Source organism: Peromyscus leucopus, chromosome 13, assembly GCF_004664715.2.
Source record: "Peromyscus leucopus breed LL Stock chromosome 13, UCI_PerLeu_2.1, whole genome shotgun sequence".
Lineage (NCBI taxonomy): Eukaryota > Metazoa > Chordata > Mammalia > Rodentia > Cricetidae > Peromyscus > Peromyscus leucopus.
In genome coordinates, this window is record NC_051074.1 from 10357339 (window position 1) to 10383153 (window position 25815).

The following is a 25815-nucleotide window of genomic DNA, read 5'->3' on the forward strand; positions in this document are numbered from 1 at the left end:
TTTCTTCCCGTCACTTTCTCTGGACAGAATATGGTGATCCCATTCAAGACCTGTCCATTGTACAGTCAGGAAAAGCAAAGCCCAAGATGAGCTCCACAAACAGTATATGATAGTCATCTGGAAGGGACTGATGTGATCAGCTGTTCCAGGGTTAAATTCAAGAGTAAGAGATAGGGGTAGGTTGGGGAAAATAGATTTTAGAATATGGAAGAAAATGAAGGTTTGTAACTGGTAGAACACAGTTCTTGGACCATGGTACAGTTCTGTAATTCCTAGTGAGCAGAAATCAATTTCAGAAGTGTATGACTGTACTTTGTATCTATTAAGTAAACTCTACAGTTAACTATAAAACAAAAAGCAAAACTATAGAAGCAAGCTCCTGGTGTGCACACGCAAGGTTCAAGCTGCATGTGAAGTAAGTGCCAACTGAGGTCATTCAGCAGGGAAATCATCACTGTCATGAAAACGGCATAGAATATAAAACTACCACCAGAAAGAACGCATCATTCACAGGTCGCTGTGGAACAGACAGGCTTATATTTACAAGCAACAAAAAACATAATGAATGAGTGCAAGTCAACAGGATATGCAAAAGGATCTGTTGAACCCCTATAGCATGAAGTTGTTTCAAGGATATGCAAACGTGTTATGAGTACAGCCATACAGGAAAGGTGGATTAAAAGAAGGACTAAGCGGTGACATACACCATAATCCCAGCTCTCAGGACCCCGAGGCAGGAAGGTCACAAATTCAATTAGGCTATATAGATACTCTATCTGGGGGTGGAGGACTCCTTGGCCTAGCACTTTCAAGGGCCTGGATTTAATTTCCAGCACTCAATCTATCAATCCTCGGGTGTGTGTGTGTGTGTGTGTGTGTGTGTGTGTCTGTCTCACTTTAACATACTGTTAAAGTCAGTACACTCTTGTGCTGTTCCTGCAGTCTGAACCAACAATTTAAAACCTGAGCTTGAGACAGTGTATGACTACTCACTTAACAATATTCCTCTCTGAGTGGACGACTTGGACACAAGTCTGGGAAGGTAACTATAAGAGTCCCACGAACACTGGTGGGCAAAGTGTAGCAGGCTGGATGAAGAGTAAAGACAGTTTTCAGCTAGAGAGGGCTGGTTTTTGAAAGTGACAATTAGGTCTCTTTAGGAAGGTGTAGAAGCTGCATAATCAATTTCTATTGACAGCAGCACTTTGCCTGGCGTATTTACCCAGCACTCAGGAGGCTACAGAAAGAAAATCATGAAGGTCCTCATCACTGAGGTCCTCCTTCTCAGGGCTTCAGGGCATTAGGGCTCTGCCACCACCCATCAGCCTTACTCACTGTTAGCTCCACTCTTTCCAATGAGGTGTCTGTGAAATTTATGGTCGATGTTGATCTCTACATAGTCCATCCGATTAATCTATAAGGGAAGAACAAAGTTCAAAAGACGAATGCTTCTGGCTCAAAGATGTGCCTGACCATTCAAAAATGCAGAAGACATTAGCACTTGCCCTTTCTCCCCATTTCTCCATATTCTGTTTTTTGAGACAAAGTTTATCTATGTAGCTAGCCCTGGCTGTCCTGGAACTCTCTATGTAGATCAGGATGGCCTCCAACTCCAGAGATCCACTTGCCCCTGCCTTCAAAGTGCGGGGATTAAAAGTGTGCACCACCACACACCCAGCAGGAAATGCCCTATCTCAACCACCAAGAATTGCTGCTGCAAGATTGTCCCTCTGTTACCCTCAAAGGTCCCAACCTCAAAATAGTTTCCCTTACCCAGAGTTCTGGGAGCCCAGTCATCTTCTGTCTCAGAACCTATTCCACATACAACAAGGCTACTCCATGACCACCCATGTTAAGACCTGAATGACAAGACTTCTACCTGTTCCCACACTAACAGAGCCTTCCCCGTAACTAGCAAATGTTCTACTTAGAGGGGCACTTACCAGGTCTTTGACCATTCCTTCAATCTGTTCTTGGGCTACACTCACATCCTCCGTGGGGCCCTCCAGGGTGATCTTGTCCTCACCTTCTGTGAACTCAATGTGAACCTACCAAACCAAAATGAGGGAAGGAATGGCCAAGGCCAAATAATACAAGCTGCTATGTCGTGTACAGGTGGTGAGGGTCTCATCCCCAGCACCACAGAGAGCTGAGAGGAAGGGTCGAAGGACGGCACCGAACGTCACGTCCAGGGCCTGATACACCTCCTCCTTCGCTGAGAGCAGGAGCTGGGAGCCCTTCACAGTGTGCGTGCCCCCAGTGTGTACAGACATCACCACTGTTCATGTTCTCAGGCATTGTTTTCCCTTTGGAAGGCAGACTTCACTTTGATTGTATAAAGAGAAAAGATGGCAAAGACAGTGTCTCTTTTCTTTCTTCATTTTTGTGTAAAAATCCATGGGAGTTTATGTCTGTAGAGACCTGAAGTAGATGGCAAGAATCATCCTGGGTGATTCTTCCACATTATTAAAGAAGCAGGGTCTCTCAGTCAAAACCAGAGCTTGCTCTGGGGATCCTGTTTCTACCTTCTGAGACTAGACGTATAGGTAGGCTGCCATGCCCAGTTGTCATTTATGCAAATTCTAGTCTTCATACTTTTTCAGCATTTTAACAGCTAAGCTATTTACTCAGTCCAAGTACAAAAATTTTGAAAACAACATGATGGAGTAAAACTCACTTTTGACATGAGCAGGCCAGTATCTTGTGCAGTTTGTAACATACAAAGGGTAAGGTAGTTGGAAAGGGAGAGCAGTCTGCCTACATCTAAGTATGTCATTTGTGATTCTAAGGCTAGAAACACTGAAATGACAAGCAAGCCAGACAACGCCAATGTCAACAGAACAGGAAGAAAGTGACAGAGGCTCTCTGCCATCTCCGGTACGGACAACACAGTGTGAGAAGGCCGATGACGTCCCTTTCCAAAGGCTGCTCTTCAAATCATTATGAAATCATTACATTGTAATTATTAAATGCACAGTTAAGACATTTATCAAACCTATTAATGAAAACTGTCTCTGGTTACAAAGACTGGAAAATGGTGCATATACCTAAAGACATTAATTATGCTCTTCCATGGTTATTAAGGGAAGCTGACTGTATCAACAGGGTAACTGAAGCTTGATATTGTTCCAGTCTTCAAATCATCCACAGTACAAATAGCAACAACAAAACCTTATCAGGCAATTTCAAAATACCAGGTTAAAAGTGTTTCCCTACCTTTGGCATTTGCTGAGTGATTTTGGCCAGGTTCTGCCCTTTCTTACCAATGATGAAACGGTGAAGCCAGGAAGGGGCAGAGACTGAGGAAACTGTAAAACTGTTGGCCTAGGACAAAAACAGGGAAACAGTTGTGGGTCTGCAGAGCTCAAGTTCCTGTTAAAACAAAGGTCACATCAGGTGCGGTGGGGCATTCCTTTAATCCCAGCACTGAACACAATGAGGCAAGTTTTTTTTTTTTTTTTTTTAGAGTTTTAGGACAGCCTGGTCTAACAGTCAGACCTTATTAAAAAAGAAAAAGTCAAACCAGTCCTATAAGAGTACAGAGGTGGAGCTGGGGACACAGCTTATGGTCCCCAGAGCTGGATGAGGTAATGTATGTTTGCAATCTCACTACTAGAATTGTGCTTGCCTGCCAGTCCAGCCCACTTGGGAGGCTCTATATCAAGAGAACGTCTCACCTCCTAAGTCATGACCGCCCCCCACACGCATGCTTGCATATGAGCACACACACTTCAGTGGTGAGTGGCCCCAGCCCTAAACTGGGCCATTTCACTGTTTCTGGGTCTCCAGGATACACCAACAAACAGCCCCCCAGAAATTATCAAAGCACACTACCTTGGCATAGACTTCAGTCAACGCCTGTCCCAACTTTTCAGGCTCACCACGAAGTATCACAGTTTCAGAGATGCTGTCTGAGGGTGGAATCTCAACAGAAACTCCAGTTCTTTCCAGGATCTCTTGCAATGAATTGCCTTTTGGCCCAATGACATACTTGTGCTGAGATTTCTTCACTTCTACCGCAATGGTTGTAGTCTTCTTCTTCTAATTAAGAACACCATAAAGGTAGTCAGCAAGAAAGATAGGAGACACAGGCAGTGTGGACAGACTGTCACTACCAACAAAGTCAGAAGGGGACACAGATGTGGTTCTCAGTAAGTGAAGACCATAACCAGCTTCTCCTAAATTCTACTTCTCAAGTGCCTGGCCTTCCCCCAAGTCTGGTCACTTTCAAAGCTGTTAATGTCAACCCGAACCTGAGTAAATAAATCAACTGCTCTCCCCATTCTTCTTCTTCTTTTTCTCTTACAGAGTTGGGGATTTTACCAGACAAGTGCTCTACTACAGAGCTACACTCCCATCCTGCTTCTTCCAAATAAGGAACAGGTTTCACACCTCAAAGTCAGAAGAACCTACAAATCACCTCTAAAAAGTCTGTGCCAATCTTACAGCAGCAACCTATCAGTGTGGTCACAGACCTGAGAAAGGTCACACACCAGGACACCATCCTACAGCACACCTAGTAGGCCAGGAGGGAAATGTGGCCACCAAGCACTGAACACAGACACTAAGGCTTTGTGCACAAGGGGGAACGGGTGCAGGGTCAACTAGGGGATTAGCCAAATTCCCACATTCAAATCCCATTAACTGTTCCTGTTCCCCAGCTCTGCCACCTCCACAACGCACCTTTTCCTCATAAATCTTCTTAATACGAGCCACGGCCTGAGCAAGCTGCTCCTTCTCTCCGGTGAAGACGATTTCTGTCCGGTTAACACTGGGTGGAGGGATGTTGATGCGCGTCCCTGTCTCCTGCATGATCTCACCCACGAGTCTATTGTATGGCCCAGCGATGAAGGGGTGGAAGGCCTTCTCCACTTCTAGCCTCTCTACAGCACGCTTGTCCTGCACAGGGCAGAAGGAACCAATGAGAGCACCCTGGAAGAGCAGAGCTTGCCGAAGTCACAGTCAAGGCTCACATACAAACAGTGCCCCTAGTTCCTCACTAGGAGCGAGGCCAGTGCTGGGCAGGTGGCAGAGTGTAGGGTACAAGCCACTCAGAGACCCACCTGTTCAGCAGAGATGAGAAGAACCTCATGGCGAGCTTTCTCAATGCCTTCTTTGGTGCCAGTGATCTTGATCTGATTACTGGGGTCATCTGGGCGTGGGATCTGGATTTTGGTTGCAGTTTTTAGTTCTAAGTCTTGCAGTTTCTCTCCATTTTTGCCAATGACAAAGCGATGGTGTTCTTTAGGAATGGTAACAGTTGCTGAGGCCTGTAACAGGAGAGACCAACAAAAAAATAAAAACCCACATAGGGTTCTGAGGAAGCACATTCGTCTAGGACATTCTCTAATGAGAATGCTCAACAAACCTCTCTCATTCATTCTATTACAATCATGAGCGCTCAAACACCACGCTACAGTCACAGGGAGTCTACCCTGGCCCCAACTAGGGTCATTTCAAGTGTATCTACACCATTGCTCAGACTTCTCTATTATAAGAGACAGAAGAAAACATGTCTGACTGCATGGGGAAATTAATATTTCATACATTCTTCTTAACATTTATAACAAGGGGAAAAAAAGACGACTCTAGAAATCAGCAACTTCACTTAAACAACTGCAAGTTAGGAAATATAACATGGGGTGTAGTCCAGTGGTCTAGGCTTGACAAGGTGTCTACAAACCCTTTTCCCACCATGGGAAAAGGGAGAAAAATGTATGCTACAAGCTAACAACATCACATACAAGCTACAAAAGGCAGCTTAAATAAGAAATATATCATTTTTTTCTAATTATAAAAAAAATTACTGGAGGTTTTTTTTTTTTTTGGTTTTTCGAGACAGGGTTAAGCATAAAGTTGATTATAAAACTTTCATGGGCTCAGAGCTGGAAGGTGAAGACAGGATCCAGGGGCTTGCTGGCCAATCAGTCTAGGTAACTGGTGGACTCTAAGTATGGTGGGACACTCTGTCTCAGAAAGAGATGAAGAAAGACATGTGATATCAACCTTTGGTCCCCACATGTGCACACACCTGCACATAACACACACCCTTCTCTCACACCCCAAACTTGCATGGGAAAACCAGAAAACCAAGCAATAGTACAGCACTAGATAGAAGTAGGAGAACATCAGCACAAAGGAAGACTGACTAGTGGACCAGAAACAGACCTAGGCTGCTGTGGACACTTAGGACCTGCCCAGAACAGCCTTTGGTCAGAAAGGGTGATGACAAAACAGCTATGTGGGAAGAGGTCAACCTGGACCAGTATTTCACAATACCGGAATACAACCAGATAATCAGAAACTGAAAAAGAAGAACACCCTTAGACATGCAGGAAGAAAAAAGGGATATGCTTTTTTTATGACTTGGAAGTGGAAAATGCTTTCCTAACAATGATTCAACATAATAAAAATAGTAAATGTAACTATATAAATGGACCAAACATTCACAGAGCAAAACATATAGAGATTAAAAAAGGAACAATAAACTATAAAAAATTTTACTTTTTATGCCTGAAGAAGGGATTGGAAGTTCTTCTAGTGTGAATTCCCCAAAACTGAGCAAGCGAACCATCTGACATAAAAAATACAAGAGACCTTTCACAAAATGCTGCTGCAAATTAGAAGCTATCCCCAAAGGCGGGGAGATGGCTTGGCTGGCCAAGTGCCTGCCATCTAAGCTAAGGTCTGGGTACAACGGCGCATGTCTATAATCCTATAGTGGAGAGCGGGAAAGACTAGCGGATCTGTGGAGCTCGATGACCAGCCTGCCGTCCTGGAGCTCCAGGCTCAACAACAGACCCTTTCTCAAAAAAAAAAAAAAAGAGGTGGAGCATGCTCAGGAAGACACTACGGCATCAGTGTCCAGCTTGCACAGACACAAGCACACACTCATATAAACACCTACATATGCATTTGCATACAAAAGCCAGGAAAAGTCCATTCAGCTATGCCTCTGACTGGCAAAACCCTAAATATTAGATGAGCTTGTCTCTTGTTCTCTGCAGATGGGAAAGACACTAAACTTCTAAGGGAGGGAACTTACTTGTTGTTGGCCAAAGTAGATACTTAAAATCACCTTTTGACCTAGCAATATCAGTTCCAGGATTATCCCAAAATACAAACCAGTAAAAAAGAATATGATTCCCCCCCCGCAACTTTTTTGGTCAGTCACATAGTAACAAGAGTCTACAAACCACCTAAGTGCTTAAACTACAGGATACCTACAGAGTATGTCACGCTGCTGTCTATAACACTGAGGAAAATCAGTATTTGTTGATACATAAGACACCACAGAAAATAGTATGAAAAAAAAAAGCAATGTAGAGATTAGAGCTTATGGCAAGTTGTATTATGTTTCTATTTGTAAATGTAAACAATGAATAACATATGTAGTGGGTATATAGGTACAGTCACACGCAAGGAAATGGAGGGGACAGCTGCATACTATATAAGCTGGGAAGGAGGGTTTCTATCCAGCTTTGACATTATAGTCATGTGACTGTTGGAATAATTTTGAAAAACTTAAAATAAACTGAAATGGTAGGAAAACCCAGAAAAAAATTATCTTGATTTAAAAATACTACCATTTAGCCGGGCGGTGGTGGCACACAACTTTAATCCCAGCACTTGGGAGGCAGAGGCAGGCGGATCTCTGTGAGTTCGAGGCCAGCCTGGGCTACCAAGTGAGTTCCAGGAAAGGCGCAAAGCTACACAGAGAAACCCTGTCTCGAAAAACAAAAACAAACAAAAATACTGCCATTTTTTCATGCTAAGCAGAACTAGTCTGGATACATGAGATCCCTTTCTCAAGACCTTCCCTCTAGAAGAGGCAGGAGCCTGACCCCTCTACAGACCGACCGCACTGAGTCCGGCGCTCACTTCTCCACTACATTTCCCACCCCAAAGACCCGGGGAAAACATCCTGAGATCTCTGGAAGCATACACCCAAGATTAATCTGAGATCTCTTTGTGTTAGAAATTAAGAAATCCAGATTACTGGGTGGCAACAGAAAGCTGCCTACAAGAAGAAAACCTAAGGACTCCTCTAGTCAAAGATGAGGCAGCTTATTTCTCAATGTCCCCAAGCTCACGAGGACATTATAGGAAAATTCCTTAGCATGGTGGCACATGGCACCTGAAGTGGGATCATGAGGTAGAGGCCAGCCTGGACTGCACTGTGAGTTCTATGACAGCCTGACTCTGAAGATGGGGTCAGAGAACCAATACCATCTGGATCAGGAGTCACTAGCAGCTGCAACTCCTTTGTTCCTGAGAAATTCTTATACTCCAGGTATAGAAGTAAAATAGTACTAATTATGTAGTACCAAATGGCAGAAGTATGTTTATAGCCATTGCAGAAAGTGGTGGAAATTCTAATCAAAATTTATTTAACATTTCTTAAAAAATTAATCTAAACTCAGCCCCTCAAACATTCTAATACGGGCTGGAGAGGTGGCTCAGAGGTTAAGAGCACTGGCTGCTCTTCCAGAGGTCCTGAGTTCAATTCCCAGCAACCACAAGGTGGCTCACAACCACCTGTAATGACACCTGGTGCCCTCTTCTGGCCTGTAGGCATGCATGCAGACAGAACACTGTGTACATACTAAATAAATAAAATCTTAAAAAAAAGATATGTGAGACTGGTGTACAGAGAGTTCCAGGACAGCCAGGGCTACACAGAGACCCTGTCACCAAAAAGAAAAGAAAAACCAAACCAAACCAAACCAACCAACCAACAAACAAGACCCCAAAACAACAAAAAACCCAAACAACAACCTACCACTGATAGCATCCTCAGACCAAGTGATTTATTTTAAAAATTACATTTTTATTTACTTTATGGGCATTTATGTGTGTGTTTTTGGAAGACAACTGGGGGAACCGGTTCTTCCCTTCTACTGTGCATGTTTCAGGGATGAATTCAGGTTGCCAGCAGGTATCTTTCCCCACGAAACCATCTCCCCGGCACCATCATACATTTTAAAATCAACTATTGATAAAGGTAGGATGCAGAAAACCAACACTTTCAACTTTTAATGAATTTAGCCAGCTCATCAGTAAATCCTATGAACATAATACAAATAAGGCAGAAGATACCCCAGCCTCCAAACCAATCTCAGAACCAGTTAACAGGAAAATCAAACAACAACAGCAAAACTCATTTTGTGGTAACAAGTATCCCCACCAGACAAGCTGAATATGAAAGTAATCAAGCTCAAGGCTAGGCACAATGCCATGCGCCTTTAATCCCAGCACTCGGGAGACAGAGCAAGCTCCAAGACAGCCAGGGCTACTTAGCAAGACTTTTGTCTCAAAAACAAAACATAACAACCCCAAAAAACAAGAAATAAATTAGCCAAGCTCTTAATACCAGCCCATAAGATACAACAAAGGAAACCAGCAATTAAATACTAACCTTTTAACAAATCAATGGCATTTTGTGTGTGTGTGTGTGTGTGTGTGTGTGTGTGTGTGTGTGTGTGTAGGGAGATACTGTTAAGGAGACATGTGATGCTATGATCAAATGAAAATTGATTTAAATCAACTTGAAAGACATCAGACACAGAAGTCTAAACAAAGAAAGGGTCAAATATGAATGAATACCTTAGCATCTCCTTTATAAAGCAATAGACAATATACTATTTATAGGTGAAATGGTATTTTTGTATTCGCTTTTAAAAATTCTCAATTACATAACAGTTATTCATCATGTAACTAGTAAACTAGTATATGCAATCAATGCTACACAATCACAAGCAATGCTTTCACCCTTGTGACAGTTAATTGGGTTTAGAACCACCTTAGAGACTGTGTGGCTCAGTCAGTGGCAGAGCAGGATCACTCCCCCTCTAGCTTGTCTAGAGCTCAGCAGCAAGTGGGAGTAACCCCCATCTCTGGACAAAGCCACACAGCATGGAAGTTGTCACATGGCACACCTGCCTTTTTCTTGGCCCTAGGGAGAAATGCCTTGCAGATTTGCTTTTTTATTCTAATGGGTCTCAAATAAATTCCAAGTACTGGCATCAGACTGCTAGGAACAGAGGAAAAAAAAAATCTGATCTTTTACTTCCCAAGTTTGAGGCTTAGAAACTGATGATCACTACCTACCTAGCAAGCTCACTGGATTTTAAGTGTCTCAAACTCTAGGAAAAGCCTTATTTTTCAGTACATTTAGCTCAATGGCTGATCTGAGAGGTACCCCAGTGCTATCATTAATTTAGTGGTTTTCACTAAAAATCACAAAGGTTCTAAATGCTGCTGACCTCTTGCCTGCACCAGGATCAGCCAAGCAACGGTCATCTGGGACACCAGGCCTCGGAACACCCACCTGTGTTTGCAGTCTAGCAACAATGTCCTTCCGGGCTTTCATGACCGCGTCCAGCTTCCCTGAGACCATGATGGAGAGGCCTTGGTCTTTGGCCAGAGAGAGCTCCAGATGGGCACCAGTCCTCTGCATGATCTCAAGGCAGATCTTTGCTTGTTCTCCTTCTCCAAATTGGTTCATGTCCTTGTATTTTCTCTCTTCCAGGGGTACATGAAACACCTGTTCAGAAAAGACCCCCAAAGACAAAGTTACACCAAAGAAGAGGAAGAATGACCATATGCAGTATGTATTTACTAATCACTCACTCACTAAGCAGTGTCCTAGGCAAGGCAGTAAGGAGAAATCACCCAAGAAAGGAGACTGGCATTCGGTACAGAGAACTGGGAAGAGTATCAGAAATAACAAGTCTGTGAAGGGTGTAAAGAGAGGCCAGTGCCTAGGTCAAAACCACCAAGGAAACAACAGAGAACCTTCCTAAAGAGAAAGCAGCACCATGACAGGAAACAGCAGAGGCAGCAGGCAGGAGAGAGAACAGACCAGGAGGCAGGAGCACGGGCAACATCAAGAGTTTTAAGCATAACAAATTCTGCTTAAAGAACGAGGTTTAGGGAGAGCTGAGGAGGAGCAGGGTGGGAGGCAAGAGGGATCAATCATCCCTGATAGAGGTATGAACCTTCCAAACGATACATGTAACAAGACAAGATAGCAGCAAGGCCACAAGAAAAGATCAAGATGCAGTTGCTCACATACACAAGGACAAGGCGTTATGGTTACACGGTAACAATTTTCTATCACAACCAGGCATCAGTTCTAACACTCATTAATAGCTCAGAGAGAAGGGCTAATGAAGCCAAAAGAAACCAGGAAATTAGTTAGCTGCTTATAGACAGATATCTACCTACCTTGGTTTTTTTTAAAGGATTTTTTTTTAAAAAAAGGTTTGTTGTTTATTTATTTATTTGTTTGTTTGTTTGTTATGTAGACAGTGTTCTGTCTGCAGGCCAGAAGAGGGCACCAGATCTCATTACAGATAGTTGTGAGCCACCATGTGGTTGCTGGGAATTGAACTCAGGACCTCTGGAAGAACAGCCAGTGCTCTTAACCACTTAGCCATCTCTCCAGCCCGGATTTTTTTTTAAAGACTTATTTATTTATTATTTATACAGTATTCTGCCTGCATGCCAGAACAGGGCACCAGATCTCACTATAGATGGTTGTGAGTCACCATGTGGTTGCTGGGAATTGAACTCAGGACCTCTGGAAGAGCAGCCAGTGCTCTTAACCTCTGAGCCATCATTCCAGCCCCGTTTTTTCGTGAGACAGGTCTTACTATGTAGCTCTGGATGCCTGCCTCTGCTTCTGAGTGCTGGATTAAAGACAGGTGTTACCACACCCAGCAACAGACGACTAGTTCTCGACTGTCATATGGATAGGAAAGGCATACCTGGCAACTATGGGCTACAATGACTAGGAAAGCACATGGCCCCATGAATCTGACAAATATGGCCTATCTCAAACTGTGTGTCAGCCCACAGTGCCAGGGAGGCTGGATGGGATGATCATGGCAAAAGGTGTGCTCCACAGAGGAGGAGGGGAGCTGTTTAATCTTTTGGACCTCCCAACTTTACATAGCCCAAGTGCTCTCATCACTGCAGATTCAAAAACCTTTAATCATATCTTACTGTTTCCTACAAGGAGCAGATAAAGTAAAAAGAAATGGTGTTTCTACCTGAGTGATGACAGAGGCCTTGATGGGCCGGATCTTGTTACTCCAGGCTCCAGCAGGTTCTTGGGCACTTTCCAAGCAAGCTGCTTTCTCAGGAAGTGGAGGGAAGGCATCCTTGTAGGTTGGCGGGTCGCTTTCCTCTTCTGAATTTAAAGTGGCAACTAGACCAGAGAATACAAATTAGGAGGAAAACACTACAATTTAACATTTATATGAAGAGAAATAGTTGAAAGGATTCAGCAGGAACCCCTGACCACTACACCATGGCGAGTGAGCAATGCTACTATCACACTCCCCTCCCTCACAGCTATGGGAAAGGATCTCAGGTAGTCATCAGGCCCAGAACGTGAGAAGTGGATGGGGCTAGAGACTCCTAATTCCAGAAATGTCAACTTTTTGCCCTCTACATGGTCCCACTATGAGAAGTCAGACAGTATAAGCCCCATTTTAATACTAAGATGTATAAAACCCTTGAAGGCAAGATTTTTAGGTCCTCATATTTTCTAATAGTACAAAAGCAAATCAAGACTATAAATGCTTGGCACAGAGTACAAGTTTAAACATTGCTTTTAAGAACTACCTTTGAGGTAGGTTCCACATTTTTTTCTGTAATGTACAATGGTGAAATTAACCCACATGGGAACTGTCTCTGATGTCCTCTCAAGCCAAGTCAGGAACAGCGAGACTTGGAAAAATCAGGGCCTCTGATTATTAGTCATGTTCATGGTCCATGATGCTCAATTTGTGCATGCTTTTGTCCAGTTAAACATTATCTCCACAAGAGCAAGTACATGACTGTTTTGGATAATCCCAAATCCCTAGGACTGAGCAGTATCTACCAGCAGCAGGGTCTAATAAAAACACAATGGACAATGACAGAGGGAAGCGGATGCAAGAGCTCCAGGAGTCCAATTGGTGAGACGGAGGAGGGATTATATGAGCGAGAACTGTTGAGACCAAGATTGGAAAAAGCACAGGGACAAATAGCCAAATTAATGGAAACACATGAACTATGAACCAATAGCTGAGGAGCCCCCAACTGGATCAGGCCCCCTGGATAAGTGAAACAGCTAATTAGCTTTAACTGTTTAGGAGGCACCCAGGCAGTGGGACCGGGACCTGTCCTTATTGCATGAGCTGGCTGTTTGGAACCTGGGGCCTATGCTGAGACACTTCCCTCAGCCTGGGAGGAGGGGACTGGACCTGCCTTGACTGAATCTACCTGGTTGAACTGAATCTCCAGGGGAGTCTTTGCCCTGGAGGAGATGGAAATGGGGGGTAACAGGAGGGGGGAGGACAGGGGAATCTTCGGCTGATATGTAAAATTAAGCTCACTGCTTTCTAGCCTGATGGTCACAGCATGAGCAGAGGCCTTTTCCCCTCTTAAAGGGGAAACTACAGATAGTTGCACTTAGGCTCCAGATACTGAGAACGAGGCAACCAGCAGTGTCTTAGGAATGACCAACACAGTGGTCACTGGGAATGGGTGGGTTAAGTGTGGCTAAGAAGTGAATTTTAAACATTTAATTTATTCTAAATTTTTGAAATTATATTCAATCCCATTATGGGAAAACTTAAACATGTTTTAACAACTTAGAACAATTTATTCTTTCATTTGAAAATTTTAGAAAATATAAATATAAATCAAAAATATTATCTATATATGTTATCTGTGTATGTGCATACGTCTGCATGCTGAGTTGCATATGGAGGTCAGAGGGCAACTTGCAGGAGTCAGTTCTTTCCTTCAACTGTGTAGGTGCTGGGACCAAATCCAGGTCATAAGGCTTGGCAAGTAGGCACCATTACCTATTGAGCTGTCTTGTGAGCCCTGATGAAAGACTTTCATAAAAAAATTTAGCACTCCAATCAAATGTCCTATCTAAATATGTATACTAAAATTTAAAGAAAAATAGCTGGTTTTAAGACTTTTTTTATATTGAGATGTTGCAATGACAACATTTTACATACACTGGGTTAAATAAATATATTAAAAGCATAATGGCACATGCCTACAATCCCAGAGGCACAAGGATCATGAGTTTGAGATCAGCCTGGTTTAAACAGCAAAACTTTTGTCTGAAAATATTTGGGAAAAAATTCACTTGTTCCCTTTTATTTAACCTGGGTTTGGAAAACGTCCAAATTGCTTATGTGGCTAGCATTCTATTCCACTGGACACTGCTAGTCTCTATCTTAGCCAGTGGCCTTCGAGAGCACAGAAGTCAGACCTCACCTTCATCCTCAGAGGCTCAACAATGTCTTGGGATGCTTCACAGCCATCATTTTAGTATCCCATAATTGGAGCAATAATTTTGTAAATGATCCCATTAATTGCCAATTGTAAGATTAATTGGATTTCTAGGAACCTGCCCACATTTACAGCTCACTGTTTCTGGAGTCATTCCTCTCATCTGTCCAGTCCCACTTGCAACCAACTAATACAAATTAGCAGAAGCCTAGTCTCCGAAGGTTAACAAGGAGAACTTGTCAAGTGCTCTGTTACCTTTGATTTGTTGTGGAACCAGCCCACTTCGATGTTCAGCAAAACTCTCTTGGGTCAGAACTGCAACGGAGCTCATGGTTGATCTCACGTCCACACACAATCCTAGTAAGACACTACACCAAGAGAAAGGTAATCAAGGAGGAGAAGACCCAAGTACAGCTAACTCATAACCATCTATAGGACTGTTATTTTAAATGTTTCAGTCAAGGTTTTTATCTTCTTACTGAACACCAGAGTATTTATTTTCCTCATAAGGTTGATGTAAATTACCCTTCACGTTTTCATCAGAAGGGGGAACATGGAAAAGGCAAGTAAAGTAGGGTCCTGGCCCACTTGATTAACTTTTCTCAGAAACTCTGTCATACAGTAGACAAGACTTGGTGAAGAGACCTAGTACTAGATGCCCACGGCTTCGACTCTGTACCACCTATCCACTAGAGGAGCCACAGTGAGACGGCCTCAGTAACAGCGTGTTACTCTGCCCCCACATCATGGGTACTCTGGGACTACTACCCCCTGCCTGACGAAGCTAGGGTATAGATCAACCCCAGGTTCACTCTCTTAATAGCTATATCTCTATCTTACTTTGTTAACTGTTCAACATGTCTTCTGATGTTTGTACAAAGTATAAAAATGACCATTACTACAACTAGGATATGCAAGGTACTTATCAAGAGACCCTAAGAACCATTTCAACACTCTCAGGTGTGGTAGTATTCTAATTGTACTGAAATGTGATTTTGATTGTATGTTAATAAAGTTGCCCAGGGGTCAGAGCTATTAGATCCATAGAAAGAGCATGGCGGTGGTGGCACACGCCTTTAATCCCATAGATCTCTGTGTGTTCAGGGATACAGCCAGCATTGGAGACATACGCCTTTAAGACCTAGAGGGCTGTACATACAGACAGTGACAAGGCAGTCACGTGTTTGGGTTTACAACCAATGAGAGGGCAGAATGACTTTGAAACGACTGACACACAAGGAAATAGCTCTCTTTCGGGAAGCTGGGACACAGCAGGAGGAAGGGTGAGATTTTAGCTCTGAGCTCTGACCTCTTGGCTTTCTCTTTTACATTGTTTCTGTGTTTCTTATTTAATAAGACGGTTGGTTACATCAACACTCAGGTTTCGTGGGGAAAAGAAGTCTCACAGTGCTTCATGATGTCAGTAAACCATGGCCATAGTGTGCTAAATGCCTCAACCTGCTGACTATCTCGGGCCCCTCTTGCCCGGTGTGGGAGGAGATTCACTCACAAGAGAGGAGAGTGCTCCAGGCACAGCATGCCTTATTCCAGGACAGCCGTGGACACTGGCTCAGAAGCTCCAGCTCCCCATTTGTGAAGTCTGGTGCAATTCAGTGTTCTCAGACACTGTCCTTCTGTAATTCTTGGCAGCTTCACAACACCAGAGGAAGAACTCATTTCCTTACACCAGTATGCACCAGTGTCTTACTTGTATCATATCTTGGCAAAATGCAAGTATGTTAATACATTATGCAGCTGGGTGTGGCGGCACACACCTTTAATTCCAGCACTCGGAGGCAGAGGCAGGCGGATCTGAGGCCAGCCTGGTCTACAGAGGGAGTTCCAGGACAGCTGGGCTACAGAGAAACCTTGTATCAAAAACAAAACAAACACCAAACAAAACAAAACAAAAAACCAAAACCTTACTTCATTACAATAAAGACCTCTTTCCAACTTTATAAAGTTAAGCTCAGTATTCCTAAAGCATATTAAGCCCCAAATCCTGAAAAAACAAGATTCACCTTTAAGAAGAAAAGGATTAAAACAGATGCAAGGCAGAGGACACAGCGAAGGCGCATGAAGCCATGGAGATGCCTCTTATGGCACACAAGATGAAGCCTAAGGAAGTACAGGCTAGAACTAACTTACACATCTTTGTGCCCCAGGCACAGGGAAGTCTTCAGTAAAGGCACTCAAACTTACCAGCAAAATGGTCAGTAGCCAGAAAGTCCGTCCCGAGGTTACCTCTGTCAGCCTGCCAGCTTTTACTGGTATAGGGTAGAAAGGGAGAGGAAAAAAGAAAATAAAAGTTACTTTTCTACGCTTTATAACTTAAGTCCCTTTCACCTCTCAAGAAAGGGCTAAATATTCTTTATATTTGGCTTCTTGTAATTTCAATAGTTAGGCAATCTCTTAGGGAAAAACACTAAAAGTTCTTGTCTTAGACCATTAACTTTGAACAAGACACATTACAGTAAAACTTCAGTCATCTAGAACTCTCAGAGGACAAGTCTTCAAGGGATCTTAGAAGTGAACTGTACACTAGGTCCTTGTGACCTCTGTGGCACATAGCAGAATTCAGATCTTGTGCTTGAGCTTTCAGAGTGCCCAAGGGCTTTGTAACAGAGCTGGAGCGGTGCACTTCTTTAATCCTGGCACTTGGGAGGCAGAGGCAGGTAGAGCTCTGTGACTTTGAGGCCAGACTGGGTTTCAAAATGAGACTTGTCCCCAAAACAAAACCAAAAAGAATCCTTGTTAACTTTGCAGTTCTTTGTTCTTGCTGTTGTCCTGTAAAAGTCCTTCAGTCCCTTCTAATCCAGACATTTAAAAATCGGGTCATAAAACCACAAGGTTCAAAGGCCACCTGAGAAGGGCAAAAACTATTCTATAAACACCTTTTTCTTGTTCTTGAGACAAGATCTATGTGAACCATGTTGGCCTTAAACTCAGAGATCTACCTGCCCATCTCCTGACTTTTTGGACTAAAGTGTGTTCTACTATCACTACTTTTTTTTTTTGGTTTTTTGAGACAGGGTTTCTCTGTGCAGTTTTGGTGCCTGTCCTAGATCTTGCTCTGTAGACCAGGCTGGCCTCGAACTCACAGAGATCCACCTGGCTCTGCCTCCCGAGTGCTGGGATTAAAGGCATGCGCCACCACCACCCAGCCTTAAAAACCCAGATGCCCACTCCCCTTTATCACGTTCATCCATGTGACCTCAACTATGTGTCTTTGTCTCTGTGCTGCCACTGACTATTGCCTCTGCTTTCCAGGACAAGGTAAGTCTTGAGTACAGAGCAATAGCTACACAAGCCTACACCATATACTGCCTAGCACAGACTGCAGCGGTCTCTACATAGACTCTTATAAGCATGCTCCCACACCCAGGCATCCCTTTCCCGGAGTATTTACAGTGAATCAAGTGGCTACTGAGAGCACCTCCATGTCTAAGCCAGATGTCACTGCCAAGGAACAAATTGGAACAGAGCTTCCAGAGCCCCTGACAAGTACAAACACCCTCTGGCAGCCAGGGACAGCAGAGTGAATTTCTAGAAAACTCGGGACAGGTGGACAAGACTCACTTGGGCCTAGCTTTCAGATTTCAATGTTTGTCAGAGCTTGGGGCAAAGAGATCACAGAGATATAATGAACAGACTCTGTTCAGTTATCATCTGGTAAGACTTTTTTTTTTTTTTTAAATTAATGACTCAGAACCCTGTTAAAGACTTAATTTAAAACAAATACCCAATGTCCGTCTGTAAATATAGACCTCATCTCCCCTGTAGACTCTGGGGTAAGTAGAGCCCACCTGCACCTGGTTTAACGCAGAGCCTATGCAGTTCTCCCCCCACCCACCTGTACCCTCTGCTCCCTGCTTTACCTCCACTGACAACACTCAGAGGTCTAACCTGCTGCACCTGGATGTTCACACTGCGCAGCAGCCACCACAGCTGAACATGCGCCCTCCTCTGCATCTCCACTGGCTAAACTTTCAGGAGATTAAGAGCCCAAGATTTGGTGTCTCAGACTTTTGCTGGATTACATCATACAAGTCAGGACTGAAAGAGATTGAGTACTACTCTAATCTGATTTTCAAATACCACCAGAGAAAATAAAAAGAGTGCTCCTGGGATCCCAGCTCCCGTGCCTCCCTGTAAAGGTTCTGTCAAGATAGAATGAAATCTGCACCCTTTCCTCCTCTGGTTGCTACATGCCATGTCTCCTCCAGTGGGTGCAGGCCCTCCCTACAGTCTCCAGGTCCTCAGCACTGAGGCCATCTCAACCACCTTTGCCACTGGAAGCTGGAGTCAGTCAGCAACCAATGCAAACCTCTATCTACAACTTGGACATTACAATTTGCTTCTTAGAGCATAAATGAACATGGCAGAAAAAGTCAGTTCTCAACACACAGAACCAGAACTAAAGGAAGAGAGGCCAAGGGTGGCCTTTTTTACTCCTCCAAGAACTAGGGAGCAACAGGGACTTCTGCAAAAGAGAAAGGTGAATCTGTGGCAGCTTGAAACCTTGTGTTAATCCAGAAATCAGAAAAGGCTGCAAATGAAGAATTCCACATTTTTGCTTCTGAACAAGGAAGTATTTCAATTGATTCCCCTGTGCTAAACTGTGCCAACTAATTATGTAAGGGGCAATAGTATGCGAAAATAATTCAGTCACACTCGAAAAAGAGTATCACTATCAACCTTAGAGGGACTCAAGTTCTTTACACGCTAGACCAGTCGGTATGGAGGGCACCGAAAACCTCCAGCTTGAAAACCTTCAGCTGAGATTCAGGTTTCTCTTCCAAAGTTGAAACTGTTTACTTTTATGTCCTCAGAATTCTTGTGAAGGTACCCCCCACCTCAATAGTAGAGTACAAACTCCAAAATTAAAAACAAAACTCAGCTCTGCTGAGATCACAAACTCTAAGTCTGTGACCACCAAGGCCGGCCTAGTGCTTTACCCAGCTCTGGAAGTCAGAGACCCAGCCTGGGAGGAACTTTCGCAGATGCCACCTCAGCATGGCCCTCCCACCGGCCAAGAGCGCCCGCGGGCGGGGACAGACTTAAAGGGACAGTATCCTGTTCGGCCTCCCAGCCTTTCATCCAAATTCGGTATTTTTCCGTAATGTATTTTTCACCCATGGACCCTGGGGCGCATCCAAGTACTTGGGCCGGGAGTCCTCCAGTGACCACGTAGCCGGATGCCGCAGGTGGAGGTGCAGCACGGCACCGCGCGGGACATAGGGGCCCCGGGTGAAGATCCCAGCTTGCAGCGCGAACTAGGGCGCCACTGACCCAGGTCCTGTCCACAGCCCGTAGGGCCCGTGCGGCCGAGCTGGGGGGAAGGGGTGCGGGGGAGGGGCCGGCTCGGTTGCCCACGTCACCAACCTGGCCAGGTCGCTCCCCTCCCCCACCGCGGCGGCCCGCCCGGTGAGCTAGTAGTCCAGGCTGCCCCGGCCCGCAAGCAGACCCGCGGCGCGTGGCGGACTTGGGAAAGTTTCTGCGCTCCAGTGCGGCCATGCGCAGAGTGACACGTAGCGGCCCCCGCCCGTCGCGGTAGCGGGAGACCAGGCGCCAGTGCGGCCGCGGAGCTGGAGAACCGACCCCGGCCGTGCCCAGCAGCGAGCCCCCCGCCGCCCCGCCCCTGGCACTCCCGCCCGCCAGCTCGCCTGATCCTCACTCGTGAGTGTGACCTCCCGAGAGTCTGTCCGTCTGTCGCCGCGCGGGAGAAGCCGGGACGCTCCGAGGCGCGGCGCCCGGGCCGCCGCTGCTATATAGGGCGGCGGCTCCAATCCCGCCGAGACACGTCAGACCGGCCGCCCGCCCCGCCCGCTGCAGGGTCCCCAGAGCGCCCGGGAGCGGACCAACTCCACAAGAGTTCTGCGGCCTGAGAGGGGGCGAGGAGTTGGGAACTTAGTTACCTACAGAGAGCAGGCAGGCCCCGAGATAAGGGTACAGGAGTCGAGGCCATCAGCAACAGTGTCACCCAAAGAGAAAAGCTCCGAGGACCTCACACAAGTGGACCGGCAGGAAAAACCATTTATTTTACCATCCCCCAGAGCACTCCTTGGTGAAGCACATCTCTTTCTCTAGAGGTTCTGTTCCTCCTCCTGCCTCACTATAAACCCTGCCGGCTTCGTTCCTCAATGACCAACATAACAAACTCCAAAACTGTGAAGCCGTCTTCTCAGTTTTATTCAGGGTCCTATCAGTACAGACCAGCCTGCAGTGTGGTCCTCCCTCACCCATACTGAGTTGGACAGTGCAGAACCTCTGCCTCAGAGTGCTTCCTTGGAAGCCGGTTAGTTCTGCCCTACTGTGTCTAGTGACAAGTACTTGAAGAATTTGTAGACATATATCATTTTGATCCTCTCCTGAGGTGACATCAACACACTTCTGACCTACACAGAGCAGACAGGTCAGTGAGACCCATCAGCACAGGCTATGACCATGAGATGTTACCCAGAATGACTAAAGGCTAGTAACCAATCAACCAGATGTGCCCCCGCCACTTGACAAAGTTCTTTGGTCTCAGCTTCCCTCTCTGGTACTTGGATTACATACAGGGATGAGCCACCAGGTCTGGACAGTATATGTCTCCCCAGGTGTGTTTTTAGTGTGATATGCCGAAAGGGAAGAAGCGGCCTTCTGCAGTTTTCAGTCTAAGGCTCACAAGGATTTGCAGCAGTGAACAAAATAAGCAGACAGACTTGACACATACTTAAAAGGTAGCAGTACTGTGATGGGCATTACGAACAGCACAGCACAGAGGCTCTTGGCTTGAGGGACTGGGAAGAACTGCTCTAATTGGACTGCAGACTAAGGGACAAGGAATGTGATGCAAGGAATAAGGAGCTCAGGCTGGGGATGAGGGCTGTTGAATACGAAAGTATATGCAAGCTGGGTGTCAGCGTTCGGAAGCCCCGGAGCTGGCAATCCATCTGGCATGAACATCACAGCCCTTCACGACATAAATCACTGAAGGCAAAGGATGTGCACTGCTTGAAAGACCCAAGGGCATCTCCAAGCTGCCAGCAGTTACCGAGGGATACAGCTTCCTAAAACCTCTGTAGGCACCAACTTGTCTTCCCTTCTGTGTTATTACTGTGGTCTGCAGGGTGTCTTTCCCTGGAGATGAATCAACCAGCAACTAGAACAAGTGTTTTTGTTGTTGTTGTTGTTCTTTTGTTAGTTACTGAGGTCTCAGGGTTGTGGAGAGGGAGATGAGGAGGATGAGGAGGAGGAGGAGGAGGAGGAGGAGGAGGAGGAGGAATAAGGACCCACAAGTCAGCACATTTGCTGTCAAGGGACCTCCAGTGGAGTCAGGAAGTCAACACAAGTACAAGGAGACCTCAATGAGCTGGTTAAAAATGTGGTGAGCTGGGTGTGATCATATCCTAGAATCCCAGTACTCAGGAGGCTGAGGCAGAGAGTAGTGGGAGTTTGAGGCAGTGAACTACAGAGTAAGATGATGTCTCAAAAATAAAACAAAGCATGGACTTAATGGCATTATCACACCAAGGAAGGTGTGGTAACATTGGCTTGTAATCTCAGCACTTGAGATAGAGAGAGAGAGAAAGAGAGAGAGAGAGAGCCAGAGGATTAGAGTTCAAGTCTATCTATATGAGACTTTATGTCAAACAAAAAGATACAAAGTAAATGTTAAATATGCACCAAAACAAAAACAAACAAAAAACATCCCAGATGCTCCTGGAGTGGTGAGAATTATGACTAGTTATCTTCAGTATACTGAAACATGGTAAGTGTGAACTCTAGCTGCCTCAAAAAGTGAACACTGGTCTGAGATATTTTGTTTTTTGTACCTCAAGGAACATGAAATAAGCTTCCTGATTGCTCAAGGTAAAATGCTAGAAGATAGACACACTCTCCAATTCGCCAAATCATGGTTCCCTAAAAGAGCTATACCCTAAACAAAAAGTAGATCTAAGCCGGGCAGTGGTGGCACACGCCTTTAATCCCAGCACTCGGGAGGCAGAGCCAGGTGAATCTTTGTGAGTTCAAGTCTAGCCTGGTCTACAAAGTGAGATCCAGGACAGGCTCCAAAGCTCACAGAGAAACCCTGTCTCAGAAAAAAAAAAAAAAAAAAAAAGTAGATCTAAGGGGAAAAGTAGACCAGGAACATAGCAACAAGTAGATGCTTTCTGATTGGCTTGGGCTGGGAGATGAAAGCATCTCTGGACAGTGCACAGAGTGAGACCAGGACTCAAATCTCCATTACCCTTTTTGCCCAGGAACTCCTACCCTAAGCAAAAACAAAACAAAACAAAAAACAAACAGAAAGTTGGCACACTCAAGAAGGAATAAACTGCATAAAAGGATAAAAAAAAAAACAAAAAAAAAAACAACCCATATTCACAGATCAACTACAGTATAGAAGCTAAAAGTCCAAAGAATAAGATGCAGGGGAGTTGAAGAGATGGCTCAGCAGTTAAGAGCACTTGCTTTGCAATCATGAGGGCTGGAATTTGGATCCCAGTACATATGTAACAAGCCTGGTATCCCCATAAACACCTGTAAAACACATACACAACCCCTCCTTTAAAAAGGGGGGGGATGCGGAGAGATGACTTATTGATTAAAAGTACTTACTGCTCTTGCAGAGGACTCCATTTTGATCCCTAGTACCAACATGTAAGCTCACAACTGTCTATAACTCCAGTTCTAGGGTATCTGGTGTTCTCTTCTGGTTTTCCTGCAGTACACAGGCATACATATAGGCAGCACATGCATACACATACCCTGGCTTTGCTCCCTAATGCTATAAAAATTTGTGAAACTACAACTGAAAAAATTAAATGAAAAAAAAAAATTTAAATGATATGGGATTAGACACAAGAACGTGAGATGATATAACGATTAAAAACATGAAGCCGGGCAGTGGTGGCGCACACCTTCAATCCCAGCACTCGGGAGGCAGAGGCAGGCAGATCTCTGTGAGTTTGAGACCAGCCTGGACTACAGAGTGAGTTCCAGGAAAGGCGCAAAGCTACACAAAAAAACCCTGTCTTGAAAAACTAAAAACCAAAACAAAACCCAAAACCATGAATTAATAAAGTCATCAACCACAAACATGACATTAAATAAAACAAACATAAGAATTAACAACAGAAGAGATGGTTAAGAATCATGGAGTGGAATTTCAGAGTTGGGGATGTTGCACAGAGATAGATCACTTGGCTAACATGTGCAAGCTTCTAGGTTTGATTCCTAGCCCAGCAAACTAATCCAAACAATAAATCATGGAGCAGAGGATAAGACAGTCTATCTAACATATTCTAAGAGGAGTCATAAAGCCCATGAATGGAGTTGTGTGAGAAGAATTCTGAGTGCTTATGAGAAGCTCCAAGAAAACAAGTCTTGTGACCCTAGTTTTTTCAAAACACAAAATTGTTCTTGGAATGTGTTTTCATGCTCCTCCCAGGTGTAGTGATTAGAAGTGAGTTTACTTCAGATTTCTCATTATTGCTTGCTGCTGTCATTCAATTAAATGCTTAAACTATCCTTTATATGCCTCTTGGAAAAACATGTTTCTGCCACGTGTTGCTTGTCCTTGTGATTGTACACTTACTCATGTGACTCTTCCTTTTTTTTTTTTTTTGGTTTTTCGAGACAGGGTTTCTCTGTGTAGCTTTGCGCCTTTCCTGGAGCTCACTTGGTAGCCCAGGCTGGCCTCGAACTCACAGAGATCCGCCTGGCTCTGCCTCCCGAGTGCTGGGATTAAAGGTGTGCACCACCAACGCCCGGCACATGTGACTCTTCTTAACCCTCAGAGTATAAATTGTTTGATGCTCTGAATAAAGGTGGCTATTGCAGGAGACTTTAGTCCGCCTCATTTTTTGCCTCTGTTCTCCCAGGTCCCACTGCCTCTAGAGTGGTGACACTCCCCCACTTAAAAAACTTACAGAATAAACTGACCTAACACCAGTAATGCTACACTAGTTATCGACAAGGAATAGCAATGCTAGCAGTCCGATCACTCATGACTGAGACTGATCACCAGGTTAGGACAAAGAAATGTTTTCAGTGATCTTGATAGCTAAAAATTTGTAAATATAAATGGGTCAGAGTATACTTTTATTAGTGTAAACCCCAATTATGACTACAGAGTGTGTTTCCAGGACAACCAGAGCTACATAGCAAGACCCTGTCTGGAAAACAAAAGACAACAAAAAAGCTTAACAAAAAAGCAGTATTTTAATAACAAATATATCAAACTCACTTTTTTTCACTGATGTTTATTACCATATACACACACAATTCAGCAGCCTTAAATAAAACAGTACAAGTTCAAGCTGGAGAGATGGCTCAGGGGTTAAGAGCACTGGCTGTTCTTCCAGAGGACCTGGGTTCAATTCCCAGCAACCACACAGTGGCTCATGACCATCTATAATAAGATCTGATGCCCCCTTCTGGTGGGCAGGTATACATTCAGAGCACTCTTACATAAAATATAAATAAATAAATAAAAATTAAAAAAATAGTACAGGTTCAGGAAGAGAAACAAATAGCTGTCTTTAGCTTCTTTCACATTGCCTTAAAAAACAAACAAACAAACAAAAAACAGGGCGGTGGTGGCGCACGCCTTTCATCCCAGGACTCGGGAGGCAGAGCAGGCGGATCTCTGTGAGTTCAAGGCCAGCCTGGTCTACAGAGCGAGATCCAGGACAGGCACCAAAACTACACAGAGAAACTGTGTCTTGAAAAACCAAAACCAAACAAACAAAAAACAGTAAATGTTCAACATTTTTTTTTTCCTTAAATAAAATACACTTATTTCTGAGGTATGTGGTGGGATGCAGGTGTGCTACAGACTGCATGGTGGTCAGGGGGCAACTTTGGGGAGTCAGTTCTTCCTTTCCACCATATGGGTTCCAGAGATAGAGCTCAGACCATTAGAACTGAGCAAGGACCTTTACCCACACTCAGACATCTTGCTAGCCTTTTTTTTTTCTTGGTTTTTCGAGACAAGGTTTTTCTGTGTAGCTTTGCGCCTTTCCTGGAACTCACTTGGTAGTCCAGGCTAGCCTCGAACTCACAGAGATCCACCTGGCTCTGCCTCCCGAGTGCTGGGATTAAAGGCGTGCGCCACCACCGCCCAGCTAAGCCTTTTTTTTTTTTTTTAAATAAAAAACTTACATGTCTGGTGGTAGTGGTGCGTGCCTTTAATTCCAGCACTCAGGAAGTAGAGGCAGCCTGGTCTGCAGAGTGAGTTCGAGGAGAGCCTGGGTACACAGAGAAACCTTGTCTTAAAACAAAACATTTATTTTACTGAGGGTGGTGTGTGTGTGTGTGTGTGTGTGTGTGTGTGTGTGTGTGTGTGTGTGTTATGCATATGCCAAATAATACATGTGGAAATCAGAGGACAACTTGAAGGATTTGGTTCTCACCTTATACCTTGTTGAGGCAGGGTCTTGTTTTGTTTTGCAAAACTTGTTACCCACTGAGGCATCTCACTCAGCCACAATATCTTGTTTTTCCTCCCCCAATTCTATC

At 44.5% G+C, this 25815-nt stretch overlaps 1 protein-coding gene across 2 annotated transcripts in view; it reads right to left on the reverse strand.

Moving 5' to 3' along the window:
• The window catches only part of LOC114707783 (high density lipoprotein binding protein), a 79121-nt gene that overhangs the window by 22947 nt on the left and 30359 nt on the right, over window positions 1-25815 (reverse strand). The window contains exons 1-11 of one of the 2 annotated variants that reach the window (XM_028890614.1): window positions 19982-20092; window positions 16507-16571; window positions 14560-14672; window positions 12057-12214; window positions 10331-10546; window positions 5064-5270; window positions 4684-4899; window positions 3835-4041; window positions 3217-3324; window positions 1944-2048; window positions 1336-1414 (exon numbers count right to left, since the gene is read on the reverse strand). In XM_028890614.1, coding sequence (XP_028746447.1) covers window positions 1336-1414; window positions 1944-2048; window positions 3217-3324; window positions 3835-4041; window positions 4684-4899; window positions 5064-5270; window positions 10331-10546; window positions 12057-12214; window positions 14560-14635 — 1372 coding nt within the window. In that variant the 5' untranslated portion in view covers window positions 14636-14672; window positions 16507-16571; window positions 19982-20092. Of the gene's footprint in view, window positions 1-1335; window positions 1415-1943; window positions 2049-3216; window positions 3325-3834; window positions 4042-4683; window positions 4900-5063; window positions 5271-10330; window positions 10547-12056; window positions 12215-14559; window positions 14673-16506; window positions 16572-19981; window positions 20093-25815 lie in introns of those variants that run through there. The other variant, XM_028890615.2, reaches the window with a different exon arrangement.